This window comes from Schistocerca gregaria, chromosome X (assembly GCF_023897955.1).
Source record: "Schistocerca gregaria isolate iqSchGreg1 chromosome X, iqSchGreg1.2, whole genome shotgun sequence".
NCBI classification, from domain to species: Eukaryota; Metazoa; Arthropoda; class Insecta; order Orthoptera; family Acrididae; genus Schistocerca; species Schistocerca gregaria.
The window spans coordinates 803,531,726-803,554,589 of record NC_064931.1 but is presented as its reverse complement, the minus strand read 5'-3'; the positions used below and the strand labels follow the sequence as shown (position 1 = coordinate 803,554,589).

Below are 22,864 nucleotides of genomic sequence, written 5' to 3'. Positions count from 1 at the left end.
TGGTTCTTTCGAAAACAGCGACGGCTGATTTGCGCCTCATTCTTGTGCAGTGCAGGCTTTTACTCCGTCTATATTGACCTCGTCGTTGTAAGTAAGTACAAACTAGTTTTCCTTTATTCCTGGTACGGCGATCACCTTCAATAGCACACAGTGGAATTTACGAGCTGTATTTTTGTCACGACTCGGCCTACAAATTAGCTGATAAAGCGATCGGCCGTCACTACAAGCCTGCGAATCGCGAAGCATACGTGGGATAAAAGGCTACGTTGGGGTCGCAAGCTGAATCTTGCTGTGTTGAACTGCGAAAAATAATACACAGGTATAGACACTAATCTTGTATTGAGGAGCAGCGGATTTCATATCTTTGACTAAATCACGTCCCCTCCCGTTGCCAAATGTGCTGGTGCTTTTCCTTCTGATATTCATGCCTTTGCATGATTTACACTACTGTGTGATTCGTTCCTGTCACCTGCCAAAGTCGTCATCGGAGAAATACATTTGCTTATAAAATCAGCCTGCCGTGATTTCGGAAGAGCGTCCGATTCAGTTCCCAGTTCCGCATCGTCACCTAATAAACACGGTAAGGTGGTAGTGAATATCAAAACCAACTTCGTGATTGAAGAGTTACTAGCCAACAAAACACATGTTGTTATTCTTAACGGAGGGAAATCTTCAGATGTAAGAGGAGGTTTATGCATATCCGAAGAGAGAGTTAAAAGACCATTCCTCTTCATAGTATATGACCTACTGGATAATGTAGGAAGCTCCTCCATGTGGCAGTTAGCAGATAATGCTGTTGTATATCTAGAGGGGGATGACGGTAGAAAAATGTTAGCGGAGTGCAGGAAGGCCTGCAGAGGATCGATGTTCGTTGGGGGGGTGGGGGGGGGGGGGTGGGGGTGTAACAGTTAACCCATAGCATAATCGTTACATTCACTGAGGTAACAAAAGTCGGGAGCTAGCGATATCCACATATGCCGATGGTGGTTGTATCACGTACGCAACGTATAAAAGAGCAGTGCCTTGGCGGAGCTGTCATTTGTGGGCAGATGATTCATGTGAAAAGGTTTCCGACGTGTTTATGGCCGCACGACGGGAATTAACCCTAGGACGCCTAAGGGGGGGGGGGGGTCGTTGAACCCACAAATTTGTTATGCCCCCTGCTTTTGCCCAAGTAACTTTCATACTACATATTCCCTTTGACTTGTTGTTGTTGGCTATTTTATGAAACGTTAGTGTCAATATATTTTATAGAAAATTCATGCTTTGAAAGAAAAATAAACAAACTTATTATGGGTCCAACAAACCCCCCCCCCCCCTCCCCCCTTAGGCTTCCATGCTATAGAAAATCCCTTAGTAGGATTTTATATTTCTCATCTCTACAACAATACAAGTTAGTTTCTTTTTGGTTGGTATTCTTGATATTCACAACAATCGGTTTACTTTCAGAGGAAGTGATTGTTGGTGTCAGTCAGCTGTTATTTATCTAGTAAACTTGCAGTGAGTTAGTGCAGGTCCCAACATGTAGGCCTCCAGTAACTTTGGTGTCCTACACAGCAAAAACGAAACCAAGTAAAACCTTACTGATGTTGTCAACAATGCACCAAGATAGAGGCACTGTTGGAGGAGAGAAGAATAAAAAGAAAGATAAATGTGTATTATAATTCCACTAAAGGTGGAATTGATACCATTGATCAAATGGCGCGTATGTACACCTGCAAGAGGGGAACAAAGAGATGGCCTGTATCTGTATTTTACTCTCTCATCGACATTTGTGCTATCATTCCAACCACCATGTTCATCCAGCAACATCCAAGATGGAATGAAAAGAAACACAACAAACGGAAACTTTATCTTCTGCAAGATGGGGTGGAACTAGTGAAATTGCAGGTAGAAGGAAGAAGTGCCAATACAAGAGGGTTATCTAACCAAATTGTTCAATCAATGGAGACTATTCTACAAAAGAAAATCAAAGAAGTGACAACAGAAGCACGTTAGCCTCCTGCAGGGAAAGGTCGGTGCCATATTTGAGTAAGAAAAGCTAAAACAAAGAAGCAGAAGTACAACAATCTAAGTAAACCAAAACAGTATTGTGGACAGTGTGATAAACATGTGTGTAACACACATTCAGAAAAATTCTGAAGTGTCTCTCTTGCCTTGAAGTTGAGGATTCAGAGTAGTCTATTCTATATGAACACGTCTGTATTTTGTATTGTAATATGTCAATTTTTTATTCACTCAATCCAATATTTATAACAATTAACAACATTTATAAACCGATGTGTTAGTTAAAATACATAAACCATTTTGAAAGTTGTAATTTTTCGTCAGCAGTAATCTTATTTAATAACTGTGTGCTCGCTGACCCCCCCCCCCCCCCCCTTTAGGCATCCAAGTCAGAAAAAAAGGCTTGGGCGTCCTAGGGTTAAGACTTTGGACGCAAACGGTAGTTGGAGCTAGACGCATGGGACATTCTATTTCGAAAATTGTTAGAGAATTCAATATTCCGAGATCCACAGTGTCAAGTGTGCCGAGAATATCAAATTTCAGGTATTCCCTCTCACCGTGAATAGTGCAGTGGCCAACGGCCCGTTTTTGAACGAGGGAGAGTAGTGGCGTTTGCGTAAAGTTATCAGTGCGAACAGACAAGCAGAAATCATTGTGGGGCGTACGACGAACGTATCCGTATAGGAAAGTGTGTCGAAGTTTTGCGTTAATGGGCTATGGCAGCAGACGACCGACGCGAGTGCCTTTGCCAACGTCAGGACATCGCCTCACCTGGGCTCGTGTGACCGTATCGGTTGGCCCTGGAAGAATGTTCGGCTACTGGGAGAACAATTGCAGCCATTCGTGGACTTCACGTCCCCACACGACGATGTCGCGTCATCGGGCAACAGCTGTTCGCGATTCCTTTTAAGGACACTCTGGATAATTGGAGCGAGTCACATCGCCTGACACGAATCCCATCGAACATTTGTGCGACGTAATCGAGAGGTCGAGTTCGTGTACAACACCGTGCACCGGCAACAATTTCGTAATGATGGACAGCTATTCGAGACAGCACGGCTCATTGTTTCCGCAGGGGACTTCGGACGACTTGTCTAGTCCGTGCCACGTCGAGTTGCTGCACTACGCCGGATAAAAGGAGGTCCGACACGGTGTCCCTTGACTTCTTTCACCTCAGTGTATTGCGAGTAAATAAGCGGAAAAAATGTGGCATCTGTTGATTTCACGATGTGAGACAATCACAGGTCACAGCTGTGGGTGTGTGTACAGAACGATGTAAAGATAGATGGTACCCCTTCTCTTGTTTATCGTCGGGCATTTGTTGCTCTATGCGCACAAATAAAGGATGCCAAGTTTATTTACACTGATGGCTCAAAAACATCATTTGGTGTTGGCAGTGCCTATATTGTTAGTGACACCGCTAATCGCTTTCGGCTTCCCGACCTGTGTTCGGTTTTTACTGTGGACTTTACGCTGTTCTCCAGGCTGTCCAATACATCCGTCGCCATCAGCGGAGCGGATACAGTATATTATATTCTCAGATTCGCTTAGCTCTCTCCTCAGTCTACAAGCTCTCTACCCTGTCCTCCCTCTGGTCCACCGAATTCAGGACTGCCTCCACTTGCTCCACTTGGGGGGCGTCTCTGTGGCGTTCCTCTGGATCCCAGGACATGTTGGTATCTGTGGAAACGAGGCGGCCGGTATAGCGGCCAAGGCTGCTCTCTCTCTCTTCCTCAGCCTGCTGTTCGCACTGTTCCCTTCGCCGATCTACGGAGTGTTTTATGTTGTCGTGTTGCTCTTTATGGCACGCACATTGGTCGACACTTCGCAATAATAAATTGCGGGATTTGAAAGCTCTTCCCTGTGCTTGGACCTCTAGCTCCCGAACTCGTCGTCGGGAGGAGGTAATTTTAACTAGACTCCGGATAGGGCACTGTCTTTTTAGCCATCGACATCTTTTAAGTGCCGATCCTCCCTCGCTTTGTCCCCACTGCTCTCAACTGTGGACGGTGAGACACCTTTTACTCGAGTGCCCCTATTTTACTCCGTTACGTGCCAGTCTACAGCTGTCGCCTGATACGTCATTTTAGCAGATGATAAGCGCTCAGCCGATCGCGTTCTCGAGTGGTTTTTTAAGCTTTCCTTCTGTTTTTAGTTTCCCCACTTTTTTGAGTTTCGCTCCCATTGCTGCTGCTTTCCAGTTTTTTTTACTTTTTTCTAAGACACGGACCGGGTGCTAATGACCGTAGCAGTTTTGCGCCCTAAAACCATGTGTTGTTGTTGTTGTGGTCTTCATTCCAGAGACTGGTTTGATGCAGATCTCTATGCTCCTGTGCAAGCTTCATCATCTCCCAGTACCTACTGCAACCTACATCCTTCTGAATTTGCTTAGTCTATTCATCTCTTGGTCTCCCTCTACGATTCTTACCCTCCATGCTGCCCTCCAATACTAAACTGGTGATACCTTGATGCCTCAGAACTTGTCCTACCAACCGATCCCTTCTTCTAGTCAAGTTGTGCCACAAACTTCTTTTCTCCCAATCCTATTCAATACCTCCTCATTAGTTAAGTGATCTACCCATCTAATCTTCAGCGTTCTTCTGTAGCACCACATTTCGAAAGCTTCTATTCTCTTGTCCAAACTATTTATCGTCCATGTTTCACTACCATACATTGCTACGCTCCATACAAATACTTTCAGAAACGACTTCCTGACACTTGAATCTATACTCGATGTTAATAAATTTCTCTTCTTCAGAAACGCTTTCCTTGCCATTGCCAGTCTACATTTGATATCCTCTCTACTTCGACCATCATTAGAACTAACCATAACAAAAAAAAAAAACACACAGATGTAAAGTAGAACCACCTCGTAAAGCAAATGTGGATGCTAGAGTCGGAAGGATCCTCAGGTACAGTAGTCCCCGTGTGGAAGATAGCTGCGAACGCCTCGGTTGCCGGGTACTCGAACGTCGCTCGTCAGTCTGCGACCACTATCGGGCAGCCGGGCAGGACAGATAGAAGAAGAAGAAGAGATCAAAAGAAGAACAGCGCGTTTCGTCGCGGAGATTCCAGTGGCGGACGCTTCGAGTGAGATTACGTACGTTGGTAGAAGACCCGACCGACATATTGCTCCCTTCCACATAGCGTATATCCTCGCGAAAAGACGACGAAGGTAAAATTAGAGAGACGGTAAGAGGAGTGCAGTGAGCGTGCGCGGCGGCGGCAGCGGCGGCGGCGGCGGCGGCTGGCGCGGCGGCCCGGCGAGCGCAGTGGCAATCGATGCTGTGCGGCGGCTCGGCGCCGGCGGCCAGTGTCGCGACGCGCGCCCCGCCAGCCGCAGCCCTGGCGCCCGGCTCCGGCCCAGCCTCCTCCCTGTCCCTCTCGCTGTCGCCGCCCGCGCAGCGACGCCGCCGCATGCCCGCTCTGCGCGGCGCCTACCTCAGTCTGTGAGTAGGTCAAGCAAAGTATCTAGCACCGCGACACCCACACCGGCCACTTCCACATTCTTTTCGCATGCTAGCTCCTTTAAGTGTATCCACTACTGTTCACGGAATCTTAGTATCTGACATTATATAAGTAACGCCACTGCATTTGATTTGAAACCAACTGTGGTGATGGTATTTTTAAATAACTCTCCACTCCCTGACCCCTAATTTCGCTTGCGCATTTTCTTCAGATATCAACTGAAAATGGACTTGTAGTTGCCCGATTCAATGTAAGATATGTAACCGAAGCGGAATTTTACGTAAGCGGCTGCGGTATTCAGAAATAAAGGAAATTTTGTATTTTTGCCGCGTCTTTAACTGTGAAGTCTCACCAATCTTAAGTTTTCAGTATTGTATGATTTGACGAGTGTTTGGACACTAACCCGGTATGTTCATTTTAATGGATTGCACTACCCGAACGTGCTGGTGACAAAATAAAGGGATAGTTTATTGACAGCCAGCCTGACAGAATCTTATCTCTTCGAGGGTTCGTATCCAAATCCGCGATCGACGTTCCGTGAGTTCACTAAACCGCTGACGGCTGTTGTCGGGATGGGCACTCTGAAAGGGCACGGCCAACTTCTTTCCCCATCCTTCCCCGATCCGAGCTTGTGGTCCGTCACTAATCGAGTCGTCATCAATCGAGGCGTCATCGACGGGACTTTAATCCTTAATCTTCATTCCTTTCAGTCAGTTCGTACAGAACTTCTCCTACACCCGACTAATCGAAAGCATCTAATGGCATTATCGCCGGACACGAACTGAATGACTGTCAGAGCATTTTCTGAGACAATTGTTTTAAAAAAAGCATTCTTTGAATAGAGTATGGGAAGTGAGTTTTACGCGTAACTAAATATACACGCCAGTTTCACGAGATCATTCGTAAACTGGCTTACCTCTTAATCGTGTTGGCGTAATAAAATTTGAGTACTCTTGAACAAAATGTATAGAAACTACAGTTACCTGCGATCTGAAGTGGCAAGATGATACCGAATCTGTTTCGGATTATCTCGGCCGGCCGGAGTGGCAGAGCGGTTCTAGGCGCTACAGTCTGGAAACGAGCGACCGCTACGGTCGCAGGTTCGAATCCTGCCTCGGGCATGGGTGTGTGTGATGTCCTTAGGTTAGTTAGGTTTAAGTAGTTCTGAGTTCTAGGGGACGGATGACCTCTGACGTTAAGTCCCATAGTACTCAGAGTCATTTGAACCATTTGATTATCTCGAAGTCCAGTCATCTCTTTCTGCAGTAATTTTGGTTGTCTGAGACGAACGATTTATGATAGTGCACTTTCTCTTACTCACTCTTTCATAACCTAGTATGTAATAGTCTGCCTCAGTATCACTCCAATAATTTTACAGTTTCAATTCATTTCAGGGAAGCAGCAGCTGAATTTCTTCAGGATTGTTCCACGACACGCGTTAATGAGTTTCCTCGTGCAACAAATGCGTTCGTGAAGTGGTTCCATAGTGTAGGCACGTATCTGTCCCACGAGACAACTCAACGACAGTCCAAAGACTAGAGCGATTTGTGCGAAGCCTGACTGTTACGAAAAATAATTTTCAGATGCTCTAATACAGAAGGTTTGTTCTAGTCTTGGAACATACCCCACCTGTTCCGAGATTTTTGATACGCAGATGGAGTCACTGCCATAAGTGTCATTGTAAAAGCCCTGGATAGTTTGAATCTGGTATAGAAATGAAAGTTAGTGAAGGCTTGACCGAATCGTGTGTTATCGTTGTACCTTTCCATTTATAGATTTGGTGAATAGTATTTGAGAAATAAAAAAGATAAATAAACTGGATTGAAAAGTTGTTAACCTTCTTAGATCTTACTCATGGTGTTGTAAATCCGTCGGTGCCGTATTGTATAAGACACTTCCCTACTTTGTCTGCTGCGTTTCTCAATCCACGGCAGAAAAAAGTGGTCTCTCTAAGCCCTTACATTATGGAATTAAAGTATGTTTACTAGGTAGTGACTGGAGTCATCGTCACACTTGCTGATAATGGTACGTCAGTTTTTTGGGGAGCAGTGAGGCGCGCAGTGGCTGCCAGGGTGCATCAGGCCGCGTGATCGTCTTTATGACGTCATGCACTTGGTGCTTGCCGCGGCGCAACGTTCCGCTTCTGGCTCAGCACGCAGTTCTAGTGGAGCGTGAACAAATGTGTCGCTATTAGCTTTGATCTCGTTTTCCTATTCCTTGCGTTTTATTCGTCGATTAGGGACGCGCTGCGCTATTACCGGAAAGCCTATAGTAATCTACATGAGCCTGTAAAGCAAGTGCTGCGCATCAATGATACCTTTACACTAGCCCTCCTACCACCTTTCAAACAGCCCTTTCTGCGGTATATTATTTTAATATGTTAAATATAATGAACATTCTGAACAAAACCATGTTTTAAGAAGTAGATTCCAACGAGGAACAGGTGAAACATGTAGGGTCGAAGCGGATTTTCTTGTTCACACATCTTTGGGAAACTCCATTTTATACACTGTTAAATTACGTTAGTCATTAGAAATAGAGAAACGGGGCAAGATCACTTTCGAAACCAGTTGCTTTTATTTGCTACATATGTTGTTATTAGCTTTTGTAGGGCCAACCTGGTTTAACACCAAGTCCAAAATAAAATTACTAGAGTATTTATGAAAATTCTTCGGGATTCAAACAGGTGTTTGACTGAAAGATACGCACTGACCGTCCTTTTTCAATTGGAAGAAATAAAACAAGAATGGCCCAAACAAATAGAACGTAACTTTGAAGATTTTGGTACTAAGAAGATTAGTGTGGATCTTGAATGTCCTGCTTTTGCAGACGACATAGTCATTATGAAACAAGATTTTGAAGTACAAACGGGACAAATTAATGTGTTGAAGAAACTAACAGAAAAAAACCAGCTTGTAGATATCCTTCAACAATCCAAGTTAAACATCAAATACAGAATAACAAAACGAGTGGATAGCTTTAAAACACATATGCGAATGGAATGAAGAAGTATTGAAAGCAATAACCAGGAGATTAGAAACATCTTTCCCAACAACACGAAACATTTACAATAAATGGGGTTCTCCAGAAATACCAGAAGTCATCATTACACATCTGCTATCAAACAGGTGCGTCCATATGCGTGAGTATCTCATCCTCTTAAAAATTCTAATTAAACTAGAATGAGAAAGTAGAAACGTCTTGCACAGTGTGTTTTATCCAAATTCTAATAAGCGAGGTCTACGTAAAAAATCGATACAAGAAATGTTCTAAAACAGGGAAAATTACGGACACAAAGCTCAAACTCACAGTTAGGTTTTACGTTCACACAAGAAGAATGAATTGCAACATGTACGAAAAGTTGTTTTATTACCACCAAACACAAAAATACCGTAGTCCGTATAGTAAGCTTGTCCTAGGCCTAAAATGGTCAGTTAACGAGGAGAAGGTAAAACTGTATATAGTTCTGGAAAGATAGACTAGATACTGGACATATCGAATGTTGTATTGAAATTCTGAATAATATTTGATACGTGAGGAGATTATAAGAGAAATATCAATTCAGACTAGTTTTTAAATCATCTCTTCATCCACTCGTAGCCACCCAAAACAGGAGGAAACAACTAAATTTACACATTTTACGTAAACACTCAGGTGTAATAGTTCCAGTCATCGGGAGTTTTCACTATATATTTCGTATTGAAAATAAGAATAGTATAAATTCCGCAAGATCTATAACTACTGTCTTTTATTTTATTTCATTTGAGAAAACAATATTTTATCTCTCCAGTGGTTGGAATGTTCTGTCCAATATAAGTACTGCTACATGATTTTTGCGTAGTTCTTTAACTGCTGTTGTTATTAATTAATATGGCACGAACAGCCTCACGAGATGAGTCTATGATTTGTTGGTGTTCAGGTGGAGACCCATGTTTTGTGCACATCTGGATAATGAACAAAAGTCAATATTAATGCCTGAGATGTTAAAAGAGTTGTTGTTAGGGTGCCATGTGAAAACAGTTGGGTATCATCGGCATATAAGTGATATTTACCAGAACGTAACACAGATGATGTATCATTGATATAAGGGGAAAGAACGGAAACGACCAAAGATTGAACGCTGAGAGGCTTCTGAGGTATATTTGTTTCTTATTGAATTCCTTGTTCCGCAGATGAATTGTTTCTCAATTTCTAGGTAGCGTTCGAGTCATAAAAGTGCACGGTTTGAGAAACTTCTCATTTTCAAAAGAATGATATCCAAGTTAACTGTGTTACAATACCTGGCTGAAACTAAACATAGATGAAAAGGTCGCTTAGAGTCTACATAACACCTGTGAAATCGTTTGTCGTGTAGGTAAACACTGTATTTAGGGTGTGGTGATTTGCAAAGCCAGAAGGTTTTTATAGTTTGTTAAAAGTGTTAGGAGAATCGTTAGCTGACTATGAACAGTGTATGTCAGAGCTTTTTCTACTGCGAGTAACAAACTGATTGCCTTTTAATCGTTCGATGATTTTAGGTTATTTTTCTTGGACAGTGATGGAATTAAAGTTCTCTTCCACCAGTAGCATATGGGCAATTAGCGAGAGAGAAATGGAAGATTTGTGTTACGAATCGGTATAATAATTTAAAGTCATTTAATTCGTCTATGGAGTTAAGATTTTTTTTCATTATCACATATCCAAAAATCTCATTCCTTTTGAATGCAGGCAGTTGTCATAAAAGTAGTAAACGAGAGACTAAAAGCGAAGTGGAAATTGACTCTTCCGTAAGTCATGCCCGATTCCGGTGCGCTTTTTAAAGTCTTCTAGATTTTGAGACAACCAGATTCGTTAAGTTTTAGTGCCCACTATTTACTTTCTGTTGTCTGAGAATTAGCTATATTTTTCGTCACTACGTAGAGATTTTTGAAGCCTTCCAAAAGGTTATATGTGTTTCGGCAGTCTCAGATCCTTACATAGTTGAATTAACGGTAAGGAAGACAGGACTCGGAGAATGTCGCGAGTCTCACTAGCCGTGTTTATATCAAACAGGTATTGAGAAAAAAAGGATGCTATTACATAGAAGTTGTAGTTGTACACCACGTGAAGATTTATTTATAAAACTCTGATAATCGTACCCTCATATGGCGAGAGGTGGGAACACGTAATACACCACGAACATTATCGAACGTTTTCGTGGTCCACGTGTTACGGTGTGGGGAGGCATAATGTTGCCTGGGCGTAGCCTACAGACCTCCAAATCTGCGGACACGGTGAACTCACCAATCAACGTTATTGTGACACTGGACTACTCCATGCGCGTCTTTTCAGGGGTGCATACGGCCCTGGCTTCAGTTTTATGCATGACATTGTGTTACCGCATCAAACAGCTCAGGTGGAAGAGCTATGTGACGAAGCGATATTTGGAGCACTTCAGGGGAGACGTATGGCAGCACGTCTCACATGCCGTTGTGGAGGAATGGAATGCGTACCAACCTCGTGGCCAGCATGTGAACACGTCCGTGGTGATCACACATCCTATTAAGAACAACGTTCCTGAGGCCATCATGAACTGCAGTGACTACAGTGTAATTACTGTCTTTAAATAAAAATGTCATTTCTGTTCGTATAATTGCGTATTTCTTTGCTACCTTCTGGGCTACACTGTAGCAGTTTGCTATGTATGGCCCAAGTTTCATCGAGCTATGTTCCTTGACAGTGACAGATTATTCGTAGCTTATTTTCGTCCTCAAAAATGTGCTTGAAGTAATATACGCTATTGCACAAAACCTAACTTCTTCCCAAATAATACCTCACTGATCATTCTTGCAAACCTGCCCATCACAATCGTCTGTTATATGCCATTGTTTCATCAGCGACTTACTCTTCTGAAGTCTTTAGATTCGTTAACACGGAAACATCGATTGTACGTAAATTCGGAGTGTTACAGATAAATGACCGTGATGGGTGGTAAAAATCTCTGTCTTTATAAAAATGGATATACAGTGTGGTTATAATTAAACCTTCGCTACTTGAGAGAGCCCCATGAAAAAAAGAGTGATCGTAGGACAATGAAACTTCGTGGAAATATATATAACGGCATTCGGAAGAGGAGTAACGAATTAACCATTGAAAATAAAACATTGTAATTTCCACATAAGGGGGTAACATGTGTTAATTGCGTAAAATGTCTACGCCCCAGGGTACAAACCTTGGTCAGTGTGACGACCATCTGCATGCGCTACAGCCTGGAACCGCATTAGTGATTCCATTTCACAAGTGTTCGCTGCAGTGTTCAAACGATGGACCACGGGATGTTCAGATGTCGTGTCATAGCTCGTGCACTGCTTGAAGATCCAACACTGCGTTCAGCATTCGCAGCCTTGCCCATAGTAGCTTCTTCAAGAATTTGCGGTGCAATTGGCCGTTGGTCACTCGCAGATCGCCAGTTAATTCGAACTTCCGAGTCATACCCCTCAACTCTGGTACGGAAAGACGACTTCTCCATGTCCCTTTAATGCGCCCCACTTTCCTTGTCCAAACCCGTGTTGACTGTCTGCAACTGTATGCACACTGACACTTGTTTCCACCTTCCGTCGACGTACCAGTGCCTAACGACATTAGCACTGCTAACGAAAACGAAAATCCTGCAGCGCACAGGGATGCGAATTCCTCTATTTGTTCCTGTATTTGAAAGAGCTTGGTTCAAGTGGTGATATGGCTAGGGATCGTGGAAGAGGAGCTGCGTTGGAAACTGTCGACCAGCTTCGTACTCGTCTTACAGCCGCTGCGAATTTAGCCGGTGATGGAGTGCCACAGCATTCTCCTGTAGCGAACGAACCGCGGAGCTCGCCAGCTATTCTTGTTGATGCATTTGCACCAAGGGATCACCAAATGGTGGTTCGTTGGCCGTGCCCAGATCTGGAGCTGATTCGCAACGAAGACTGTATATGGATAATTATTGAAAAGTTTGTCCCATACCAGTAATGAATTAACAGAGGGTATTTCAGTTGCAAGATGCTTTGTCGATCCACTGACGAATTCCTCGAACTACACTGCACGAAGAAAACTTGTAATTTTTCCGTAGGTTGGTTGCGAGTGACGTATACCCCAGAAACGGCCACTCAGATGACTATGAATATGTGGAATGTAGATGAGGGTTTTTAGGCTGGACGAAACTTAAAACCAGCGTCAGATAAATCAGTTATTACATCAGACAGGATAATAAATGTATGTAAGCAGTGAGACTCTTAGAATATTAGTTGTTAATTGCAGGAATTTTTCCAGCAAAGTCCCAGAACTCCTAGAAACCTCCCCCCTCCCCCCCCCCCCCCCCACACACACATAAACACAAGAAAACCATATTAGGAACTGTGAGGTACTTGAAAACAGAAATATAATGTAGTGTGTGGGAATTTTTTTATGCAACTTGTGAAACGTACATGTATAGCCATGTGAAGGTGTCACGGCATTCTATACGTGCGGGGTTGTACTCTATTCCTAGCTTCTTTTCTTTCAATTGGTTCTTTGGAACTTTGTAAGACGACTATCATGGGATAATTTGCCTGTATTTTCACGCATCTGCCTGTTCGGCTTTTTCAGAATCCCCGTAACGCTCTCACACGAGTTAAACATACATCTGCATAATCGCACTGATCTTCGTTGTATACATTATTATCTCTCGTCAGCCCTATTTGGTATAGCTTCTACACACTTGAGCAGTATTCCAGGATGAGTCGTACAACTGTTTCGTGGGGAATGCCCTATGTTGCCTTGATTACGCTTTCCTGGTATCCTGACAATGAAACGAAGTCTGCCCTTTCCTTCACCTGCCACTGAGTCTATGTTAACATTCCATTTCATACCCCTTCAAATTGTTTCACCTAAGTATTTGTATTAGTTGACTGATTCCAATTGTTATTCATTGATATTGTAGTCACAGAATACCACTTTCTCATTTTGTGAAGCGCGCAGATTTACATGTCTGAACATTTAAAACAAATTGTCAGACCGTGTACCACTTCTAAGGCTGTCAAGATGTGTCTCAGTATCTGTGCAGCTTTTTTTCCCCAACATGAATAGCATGGATCACAATACGCTTCTCAGTGACTCGCCTGAAGTTAGTTCTATATACGTCTATGACCCCACCACCCAAGATAATGTGCTGTATTGTCCTACCATGAAATTCTCAGTTCAATGAAAACTTTTGTTTGATAACCAATATTATCGTAGTTTTGTTAATTAGCGTTGGTGTGATACTGAATCCAATGCTTACCGGAAGCCAAGAAATACTGCATCTACCAGACTTCATTGATCTGTGGATTTCAGGATGTCATATAAGAAGAGCGCGAATTAGGTTTCACGTTACTGATGTTTCCGAAATCCACGCTGATTGGAATGGAGGAAGTCATTTTGTTCGAGATATCTCAGTACATTTGAGCTCGAAATACATCGTAGGACTCTGCAACAGGTGGATGGCAAAGGTAATGAACGGTAGTTTTGTGAGTCGTGTCTGCCACCCTTTTTGCAGCCGGATTTGACCTGTGATTTCTTCTATTTGGCAAAGTTTTTTTTTTTTTGTTCGTGGGATGTCTGGTATATTATGATTAAAAGGGGGCTACAAGGCAGTCGTAGATCAAGTATATAATGTGACCGGAGCCCCTCGCCTCTGGGGCCTACTTCAATTTTAACGATCTCATCTGTTTCTCAATGTTACTGACGGATATCCATATCACTAATTTTTGCAGTGGTGGAAAAAATTAAATTGGGGCAGTACTCCTCGTTTTGCTTTGTAAAAGAACTGAGTTCAGCAGCTCTGCTTTTGCACTGCTGCCGTGAATTGCAGTTCCTGTCTCATGCATGAGCGTCCATGCTCTAATTTTGAAATTAGACAGTCTTTACACATGACCAGCATTTTCGTGAGGTTTGTGAGTAGTCGTTCGATAACAATCTGCCATGCTAGTCATTGAAGGCTTCACATGTTGCTCTTCGTACAGCCAAACTTTTCATTCAACATTTCTCCATCTACAGCCATACGCTGTTTCTAACACCTAGTGTGCTGTGGTTCCTGTTTCTTTAGAAAATTCTTTACAGCGATATTGTACCACGAAGGTTCCCTCCCATTACGACGGACTGTTGTACAAAGAACAGAGTTACTGAGGGTAATTTTGTTTGTCGTTTCAATTATAGGAAAATGTGTACTTTTCTCACCAAGCGCGTTTCGGTTTATTGAAGTAAAGCACCTGGAGTGAAAACAATTATTTTCTTGTAGTTGTAACGACGGAACGAAAATTGTGAAGCAAGTACGGTCAATATGGGACACAAATGAAGAATTTAAAGAGCGTAGTCTCCATGGCTCGGTCAACTATTCTTCTAAATTTGTGCCGCATTTTCTCTGTATGCTCCTGCCCAAAGCTAAATGGCTAAAGTTAATCGTTGAGATGTGACACTACCGCGTCTTATCCTATTTACTGAATGTAACTAATTTTTATTGTCGTTTGCATTTTGAAAGTTATTGTTGCTCTACAACTGCATCATGGTCACAGATAAGTTCCGTTGTGGACTTCCTCGAAGAGATCAGATATTTGTTGCCATTAGAACCAATATAGACTTGGGGCGGATGATGTAAGTTGAGTTACCTAACTTAAGGTGCATGAAATATATTCTGGGCCAGTTCCATTTTGCCCGCCGTGTCTTCCCATCAAGAGTGGGCCTGCAAAGTATGTGTCTTAGGTAGTTTTCAGAGAAAGCAATTACTAATGTTTCTCTGGACGTCTTGTTCCGCCCACCGCTTACAAAACTGTAATGAACCCAATAATTTTCGAGTGAAACACAGCTTGCTGTATTCATACACGATATCTTGCTAACATTAATACAGGCGAATAGTTAGAATTCCGTCTTCTTAGATTTCCGAAAGGCTTTAGAGACTGTACATTAGCAGGTACGTGGTTGGTTCGGTGCACATTTGGGTAATAGAACTCTGTATGTTGAGACTGGAGGAGAATGTTGAATAGAAACAAAACTAAAACGGAGTAGAAGCATAATAAAACCGCTAATGCTCTCAGCATATATAAAAAATAAGATCAGCAGCACTATCTGTTTGTATGTTTCGATGTTGCTATTGACACGATAGTAGCCATCATTGCATGGTCGCAAGGAAATGTAGAAAGGTTTTTAAGAAAATATCTACTTGGTGTAATGAATGGCAGCTCTCTTTAAATGATGTTAACTGCAATAAGATTAGAGGTGAACATCTTGAGCACGTTATATCGAGTGTAGGTGTACTACTAAGAAGGGGCAATTCTAAAAAGTGATATGAACTGGGACGATACGTAAGTCACTAATAGGGAAGGCGTATGAAAAGATTTATATTTGTTGGGAAGGATCTGCGAAAACGCACTGCATCTGTAATAAAAATCACATGCAAGAGGTTAGGGCAACAAATTCTAGCTTTGTTCAATGGGTTTGAAGTCCTTAGCAAATAGGCATGACAACAAACATAGAATGAATTCAGAATTAATACCCTGCTGCTACGGTAGTAACAGATCAGTATAGCCATACGAAAGTGTAAGAGAAATAATCGGGGACATTAATGGGAATGCTATGAAGAAATATGACGTAGTTCTCGCGAAATTCTGTTGGGGAAATTAATAGAACCCGTATCCGTAGAAGACTGCGTGACCATTATTCTGTAACCATCTTACGTCTCATGTAGGGAATAACGAGAACAAGGCAAGAGAGACGATGGCATGTACAGAGGCAGATGTTGCGACAGTCTTCGAGGATTTGTTGAGGGTGTCTTGAGGAACAAACTGAGGATAGGAATCTCTGTCCGGAAACGTTATTCAAAGACGGTAGAGAGCGTCGAAGTTACAGGCGCCGGCGCCTGCTGACTTCGTATGCTGACGGACCGTTGTTTGTTATTCAGTGATCGCAACTGATCACCACCATCGCCAGTAGAGAAGATAGAAGTAGCTGCTGTGCGTAGAAAGGCCTTGTCTTCCATGACTGCGATGCTCTGTGGCCTCGGTGGATGTCGGTTCCGGACACGGGTTCCATCTGCAGTTTAGTTTTCTCCTCTATATCGGAAAATATCGGAGATTTTAGAGGGTTCTGAATCATGACGATCTCGACAGTTACCCTCCTTTCCCTAGGCTAGATTTGTTCTTGACGTTGCACCTTAAGTCGCTTGGGACAGAAACTTACACGTCGTTGAATGTAGTGATTAATTAGTGACTGACTGACTATCGCGTTGTCTGAAGATACCGGACGTTTTCATGTGTTTAAGTGCATTACATTAAATTTATGTTTAGCTCAATCTTTGCTCCAGGTGCTTATCACCAGCAAGTGTGTGTGCATTTTTTAGCAAGTTTCTAGCGAACTGCGTCGCCTGCAAATAGCCGCAAAGAGCTACAGGTGTTGTTCGCTAGGTCGTGAACAGCCGCGTGTTCATCACACTACATTGATGTATGCCACACGCTACCCTTTGTTCTGCGAATGCCTCACGATTATTAACGACGTACTAAGTTCTGTTTGCTAGGAAGTCCTTAGTCCAATCGGATTTTTCGTATCCATGTAATTTATTTACTAAGAGATTGAGCGGCACTATATCAAAGGCTTTCTGGAAGTAAAGAAATGCAGCGTCTGCTGCGTACGTCTTGCGTTCGGTTTAGCTCAAGGTCGTCGTCCTTGCATTGAAATGTAAAAGCTTGCCTTCACGCTATGTACTGCAGGAAGTACCACATTTGGCCAAGATTTGAAATTAAGTTCGAGTATTGTGAAATACTTAAATTGTTATCGAGATGAGTCAGAATCGCATTAGAGATGGCTTCGTACTTATTTATTGGTTAAAGCAGCTGATAATGCAGTAAATCACAGAGTACGAGCATACGACGAACCTGGGAAAATGCTAGTGGTACTACGATACTTACTGCAGCTCAATAAGGATTGCTTGTTGGCCGGGCTGCCGCTCGAAACGACAGGCACAGCGCTTTAATTGGCCATGTGTATAAGCGAAGTCTCTACTAATAACAGATACAAAACAGATCCCTTGCTTTATCCGAATCAAAAGTACAATTCTGTATAATTATTTGCCACTCACGTTTACACGACTTACGTGACTACTGACTTCCAAAACAGTGACGATCAGGAAAGCATTAGGCTCCTTTCGTTATTTGAGCAGCAAAATTACCGACGGCTGCTGAAGTACAACGGAAAAAGTGCAGACTGCGAGTAACAGGAGAAGCGTTACTGAAAAATAGAAATGTGTTAACATCTAATATAAATTGAGGTGTTAGAAAGTATTTTCTAAAACCATTTGCCTGAAATTTAGCATTGTAAGGAAGTGAAGCGTCGGCAGTAAGCAGTTCAATAAAGAAGAGAGGAGTAGCTCTTCAAATTTGGTGCTGCAGAATGCTGCTAAAGATTGGATAACTAACGAAGATGTATAGCCGGCCGCGGTGGTCTAGCGGTTCTAGGCGCTCAGTCCGGAACCGCGCGACTGCTACGGTCGCAGGTTCGAATCCTGTCTCGGGCATGGATGTGTGTGATGTCCTTAGGTTAGTTAGGTTTAAGTAGTTCTAAGTTCTAGGGGACTGATGACCACAGATGCTAAGTCCCATAGTGCTCAGAGCCATTTGGACCATTTTTTTTTTTTTTTTTTTTGAAGATGTATATATACAAACGAATCGGGTAGAAAAGAAACATAATTATGGGTAACTTTAGTAAAAGAAGGGTTCAATTGATGTGATACGTAGCGAGGCGTCAATGAATAGTTAATTTGATAGTGGAGGAAATAAGTATTTGTGTCCCAATAATATGAAAAAATTAATTTCAAAATTTATCACAAAATTTACCTTTATCGTCATAGCGAGCAACGTGTACAAAAAGAAATTTGGAAAATGTAAACAGTCAGTTGTCAGGTGTTTTGCAACCACTGGGACATAAGTGTTCAACTACCCGTCATTTCGTGAGATAGATTTGAAAGCAATTTCGCATTTATTCTAGACGAAACCCGACATCTCGAAACTTCTGAGAACTCGTAAATCATAAAACAAATTGTAGTCCTAAATAATAAGCAAAAATTGGCCTGAAATGTAATAAATTTATGTCAAAAGTACATATTGGAGGACTGATGTATGTCAATATTAAGTCTCTTGGCAAGCTAAGACGTCCGCACATGGGTGTGCGAGGTTGCAAAAGGCCAGTGATGTTTACGGTATTCGACGCCCAACATACTGTCTACAGTACAACCACAATACGGCTGCTAATGGCAACAGGGGGCTGGACTGGACGTATGTGATGGTGGGCACTGTATGACGCTACGGAAAGTAGCTGAACTGCTTAGCTGACGAGTGCTAGTGGTGTTGATACAAAGCAGAACAATGGCAACTATAAGCAAAGCAAGCAGTCATTATTTCCAGCAACTGTTGTCGAAGTTGATATTTTGCCGGAAAGGAACCCAAGGAATATCGCAGAATGAGAAAGAAGTGACAAATGAAATATAAGCGTTTCTGGAAAATGAGTCAATGGTTCTGAGCACTATGGGATTAACATCTGAGGTCATCAGTCCCCTAGAACTTAGAACTACTTAAATCTAACTAACCTAAGACCTAAGGACATCACACAGATCCATGCCCGTGGCAGGATTCGATGCTGCGACCGTAGCGGTCGCGTGGTTCCAGACTGAAGCGCCTAGAATCGCTCGGTCCGGCCGGCAAATGAGTCAATGGAATGTGTGGTATCGTACACGCCCAACTGTGCGGACAATATCCCGGGGAGCGCAATGATGACGATGCGTGCTTAACAAACGAAAGTGATACGGAAATAGGTGTCGAACCATGTAGTTCATCCTCCTTGCCGGGCAGGGAGCCCGTAAGACAACGAAACTTCAAACAAATCGTCAACTTAACGATGAACAGCAAACTGCGGAATCGGTCCGAAAATTTTGTAGGTTAGACAAAAAAACTTACCCCATCGTTCAGTAAGGAGTTTTTCAACTCTGCCTAATCGGGATTTGAAGAGGAAATGCATATGAAAGGAACCCTGAAAATTAGAGGTACCAAGAGAGTTGTATGGGGATCAACTAACATCAGTGCCTTAACACGTTCGTATACTATTATGCAGACTTAATCTGGACGCTAAATTGCTTGGAAAGTTACTTATTGTGATGCAAGAAGTTGGAGGTGCTCTGCCCCTTCCACGATTCTTTCTCGTGTACGTGATCTTTCAAGGGCAGTCGGGAATATTTACGTCATGGGAAACAAAAGTGGGAAAATGAACGGAAGATAACTACAACTGTGGTACGAGCACTTCTTTTGGCCAATACCTAGTCAAAGTAACGTGCTTTTTCGTGATTCCTGGTGTGCGTATAAAAATCGTACTCCTTTAGAGCAAACTGTACCTCCTGAAAAGTGTGTTACATTGCTGTTCATACCACCTGGAACCACTGGACAAATTCAGCCTCTGGATATTTGTTTTTCCGTGCCTATAAAGCATATTATCGCACTATCTGCAGCTACTCCTTAAAGGATAACCAGTTTGACGATAAGCTCCACTACAGACTGTTTCGCATGCGGTTGCATGCCATCACATTCCATCAGTTCTCATCACTCCGTCACTCCAATATGATTCTATATGCATTCTGTTAGATTGGGTACCTAGCTGAATATCCTGCACAGTTTAACTCCCAAGGAGATCGCCTTCGAACCTGAAGGTGCGAACCTTTGCGATCACTGTGGCGCGCTGATTTTCATTCGGTGTTAATGGCACAAGTTGGTTTGTTTTGAACTTTTTTTGACTGTCGACGGTGTCCTTTTTGTGATGAGTAATACGTACAGGACATAGGTTGATCTCTGTACCTCCAGGACACACATTTTCTGTAACCCTCCTGATGCGCATGGTGAGTCATTAGCAGCTAATATTTTTCCTGTCATAATTGCTAATACAACACTTTCAAATGAGCTTTACTAAAGATTGAACTTTCGACCTCGTACTAAAGGGGTTCCTTGTAAGTAACGTAATTCGGAGTCATTTCGACTCAGTTTTTGGGCTCATCTGAAAGCTGGCTGAGAGACCAAGTTCGATAGCAAACCTTTGAAATAAGAGCTTTACATAATAGAACGTAGCAGCAAGCCTTTTTAACTGCAGAGCTGTGAAAGTTTTGGTGGAATGATGGCGATAACAAATGGAGCACACGGGCTGCGGCTAGGCAGGTGCCGCGGCTGCGCCGTCCTGTATCGCGAGACGCTGACCCCAGCCATTGATTTCCCAGCCCGACTCGCTGCCAGCTACGCAGCCACACCGAGTATTACTCCTAAGCTTGTCGCATTCACCCATTTGTCTCGACGCTGGTTATCTGTGATACGACAAAATTGTAAATAAACTAAATGTGAGGGTAGTAAAGAAGAAACAGGCTATACCCAACAGTGTTATATTCTTTAGGCCTTAATTTGTGTTGTTTCCGAATGAAGAACATTATCATTACATTCATTCACTCACTCATGATCACACTCACTCATTCACTCTGTCCGTCCGCAAGTGCATCAGAGAGACGGGCTAAAGTGAAATAAATCTGTGTGATGAGTATTATGTTTGTTTCTCCGTCGATAATTAATACAAAAACTTAGCACACGACAATCCGTGTAAAACTGACCCACTTTGCTCTTCTTTCCTATATTTACTTTTGGGCTAGATAGCGTACAGAGGCACCGATATCTGTGCTGTCGATGTGATGGAAAGAAAATGTTTCTCGTATTACGGAATTCGTAATTACTAGCAGTAAGATTTCTCGATAGGATCTATGGTTTATATTCAGTGGGCCACATACACGTGTATTACCCTGATCTTTTTTGTTTGTTTTATTTGGTTTCAGGCGGAGCCCAATTCACCAGATACAATTATTGCACGTAATGATAAAAACCGGACGTCTGTTCGATTTCGTTACAATATAAACCATAATGAAACTGATTAATTATTTCTTCCTTCTGAGACACTTAGATAGTAATCTTCTTAGATATGTGCCGAAAGTATCAGCTTTCAGTTTACTAGCCTATAGCAACGGTGCATATTCTTGTCAATCAGCTTTGAAGAACAGAGAACTAATGCCATACAGTATTAAGCAACGCAACAGTTTATTACCCTTACAGTGTGCATTACTTACAGCCGAGTGGGCTTGCAGTTTCGAGGTAACATTGTTTGCTTATTATTTCCTTGCCCGGGGGCATCTAGACTATAGAATTATTTTATTCTCTAAGCATTTAGCATTGCGGTGTCTGTATTTGGTGCGCGGGAGGGAGACAGAGTGAGTAAATTAAGTGAACTATTCATAGTACGTAATTGTCTTATTTTATATGGTTATTCGTCAGTTAACTCCCGAAACGCTGTCTCTTAAATATAGGCGCAACTAAGTTCTCGGAACAAAATCACGTTAAATGTATACTGCTTGTAGTTGGATTTCTTTCTGTGTTATTATTTCTATCACCACCAGCTTTGAAATCACTTGGCTACGTGTGCATTTAAAATATGACACACTTCTTAATTTATGAAGAATGTTTTCGTTCTGCCTGTGTACCTCGTACTGTCTGATCGTGTGATGTTATGGAAACAACTGATTGCACGTTCTGTCATAGACGTCGCGGTGTGAAATATACCTTCGTCTGCTGAATAGTACTGCATAAATGAGGGCAAAAACGCAGGTAGAAGCTGAACAAACGAGCCATGTGTGGTTCACGTGGTATTGATCGTACACAGGCGTCGGCTGTACGAGGGGTACCGAAGCGCCCTTTCCGATGGTTCCATAAAGATCACCATGTACTTGTTTTTGTGTTGACTTTGAATTCTCATTCTTTTCGTGTATACTTTGAATTCTCAACGCTGGTGTTGTGTACGACGGGTACCGAAGCGCCCTTTCCGATGGCTCCATAAAGATCATCATGTACTTGTTTTCGTGTAGACTTTGAATTCTCAACGCTGGTGTTGTGCAATAGCTACATTTACCCGATATAGTTAAACTTATGGACATATTGCGGCGTGATTTGTTCATTTGACATATACATACGAGGGTCATTTGAAAAGTCTGTGCAAAAATAAAAACTACTTACGTGTTTGGGATAAACCTTTTTATTTTTAGACATAGTCTACTTTTACACTTACACACTTTGTCCAACGCTGTTCTAATTTGTTGATCCCTTCCGAATAATAGGAATTTTCCAAGTCTGCAAAATAGCTATTAGTTGCTGTACTCACCTCCTCGTTTGAATAAAATCTTTGTCCCGCCAGCCATTTCTTCAAATTGGGGAACAAATATTAGTCCGCGGGAGCCAAGGCTGGAGAATACGAGAGGGGGGGGGGGGGGGTGAAACGAGTTGGAATCCTATTTCTAATTTTCCGACCACAACTGCTGAGTTGTGTT

At 42.5% G+C, this 22,864-nt stretch overlaps 1 protein-coding gene across 5 annotated transcripts in view; it reads left to right on the top strand.

Annotated features, from left to right (window-relative positions):
- The window catches only part of LOC126297438 (SRSF protein kinase 3-like), a 367,448-nt gene that overhangs the window by 88,529 nt on the left and 256,055 nt on the right, over positions 1-22,864 (top strand). Inside the window, exon 1 of one of the 5 annotated variants that reach the window (XM_049988285.1) lies at positions 5,283-5,456. The exons of 3 other annotated variants lie outside the window; for them this stretch is intronic. In XM_049988285.1, the coding sequence (XP_049844242.1) occupies positions 5,290-5,456 (167 nt within the window). In that variant the 5' untranslated portion in view covers positions 5,283-5,289. Of the gene's footprint in view, positions 1-5,282; positions 5,457-22,864 lie in introns of those variants that run through there. One more of the 5 variants, XM_049988283.1, reaches the window with a different exon arrangement.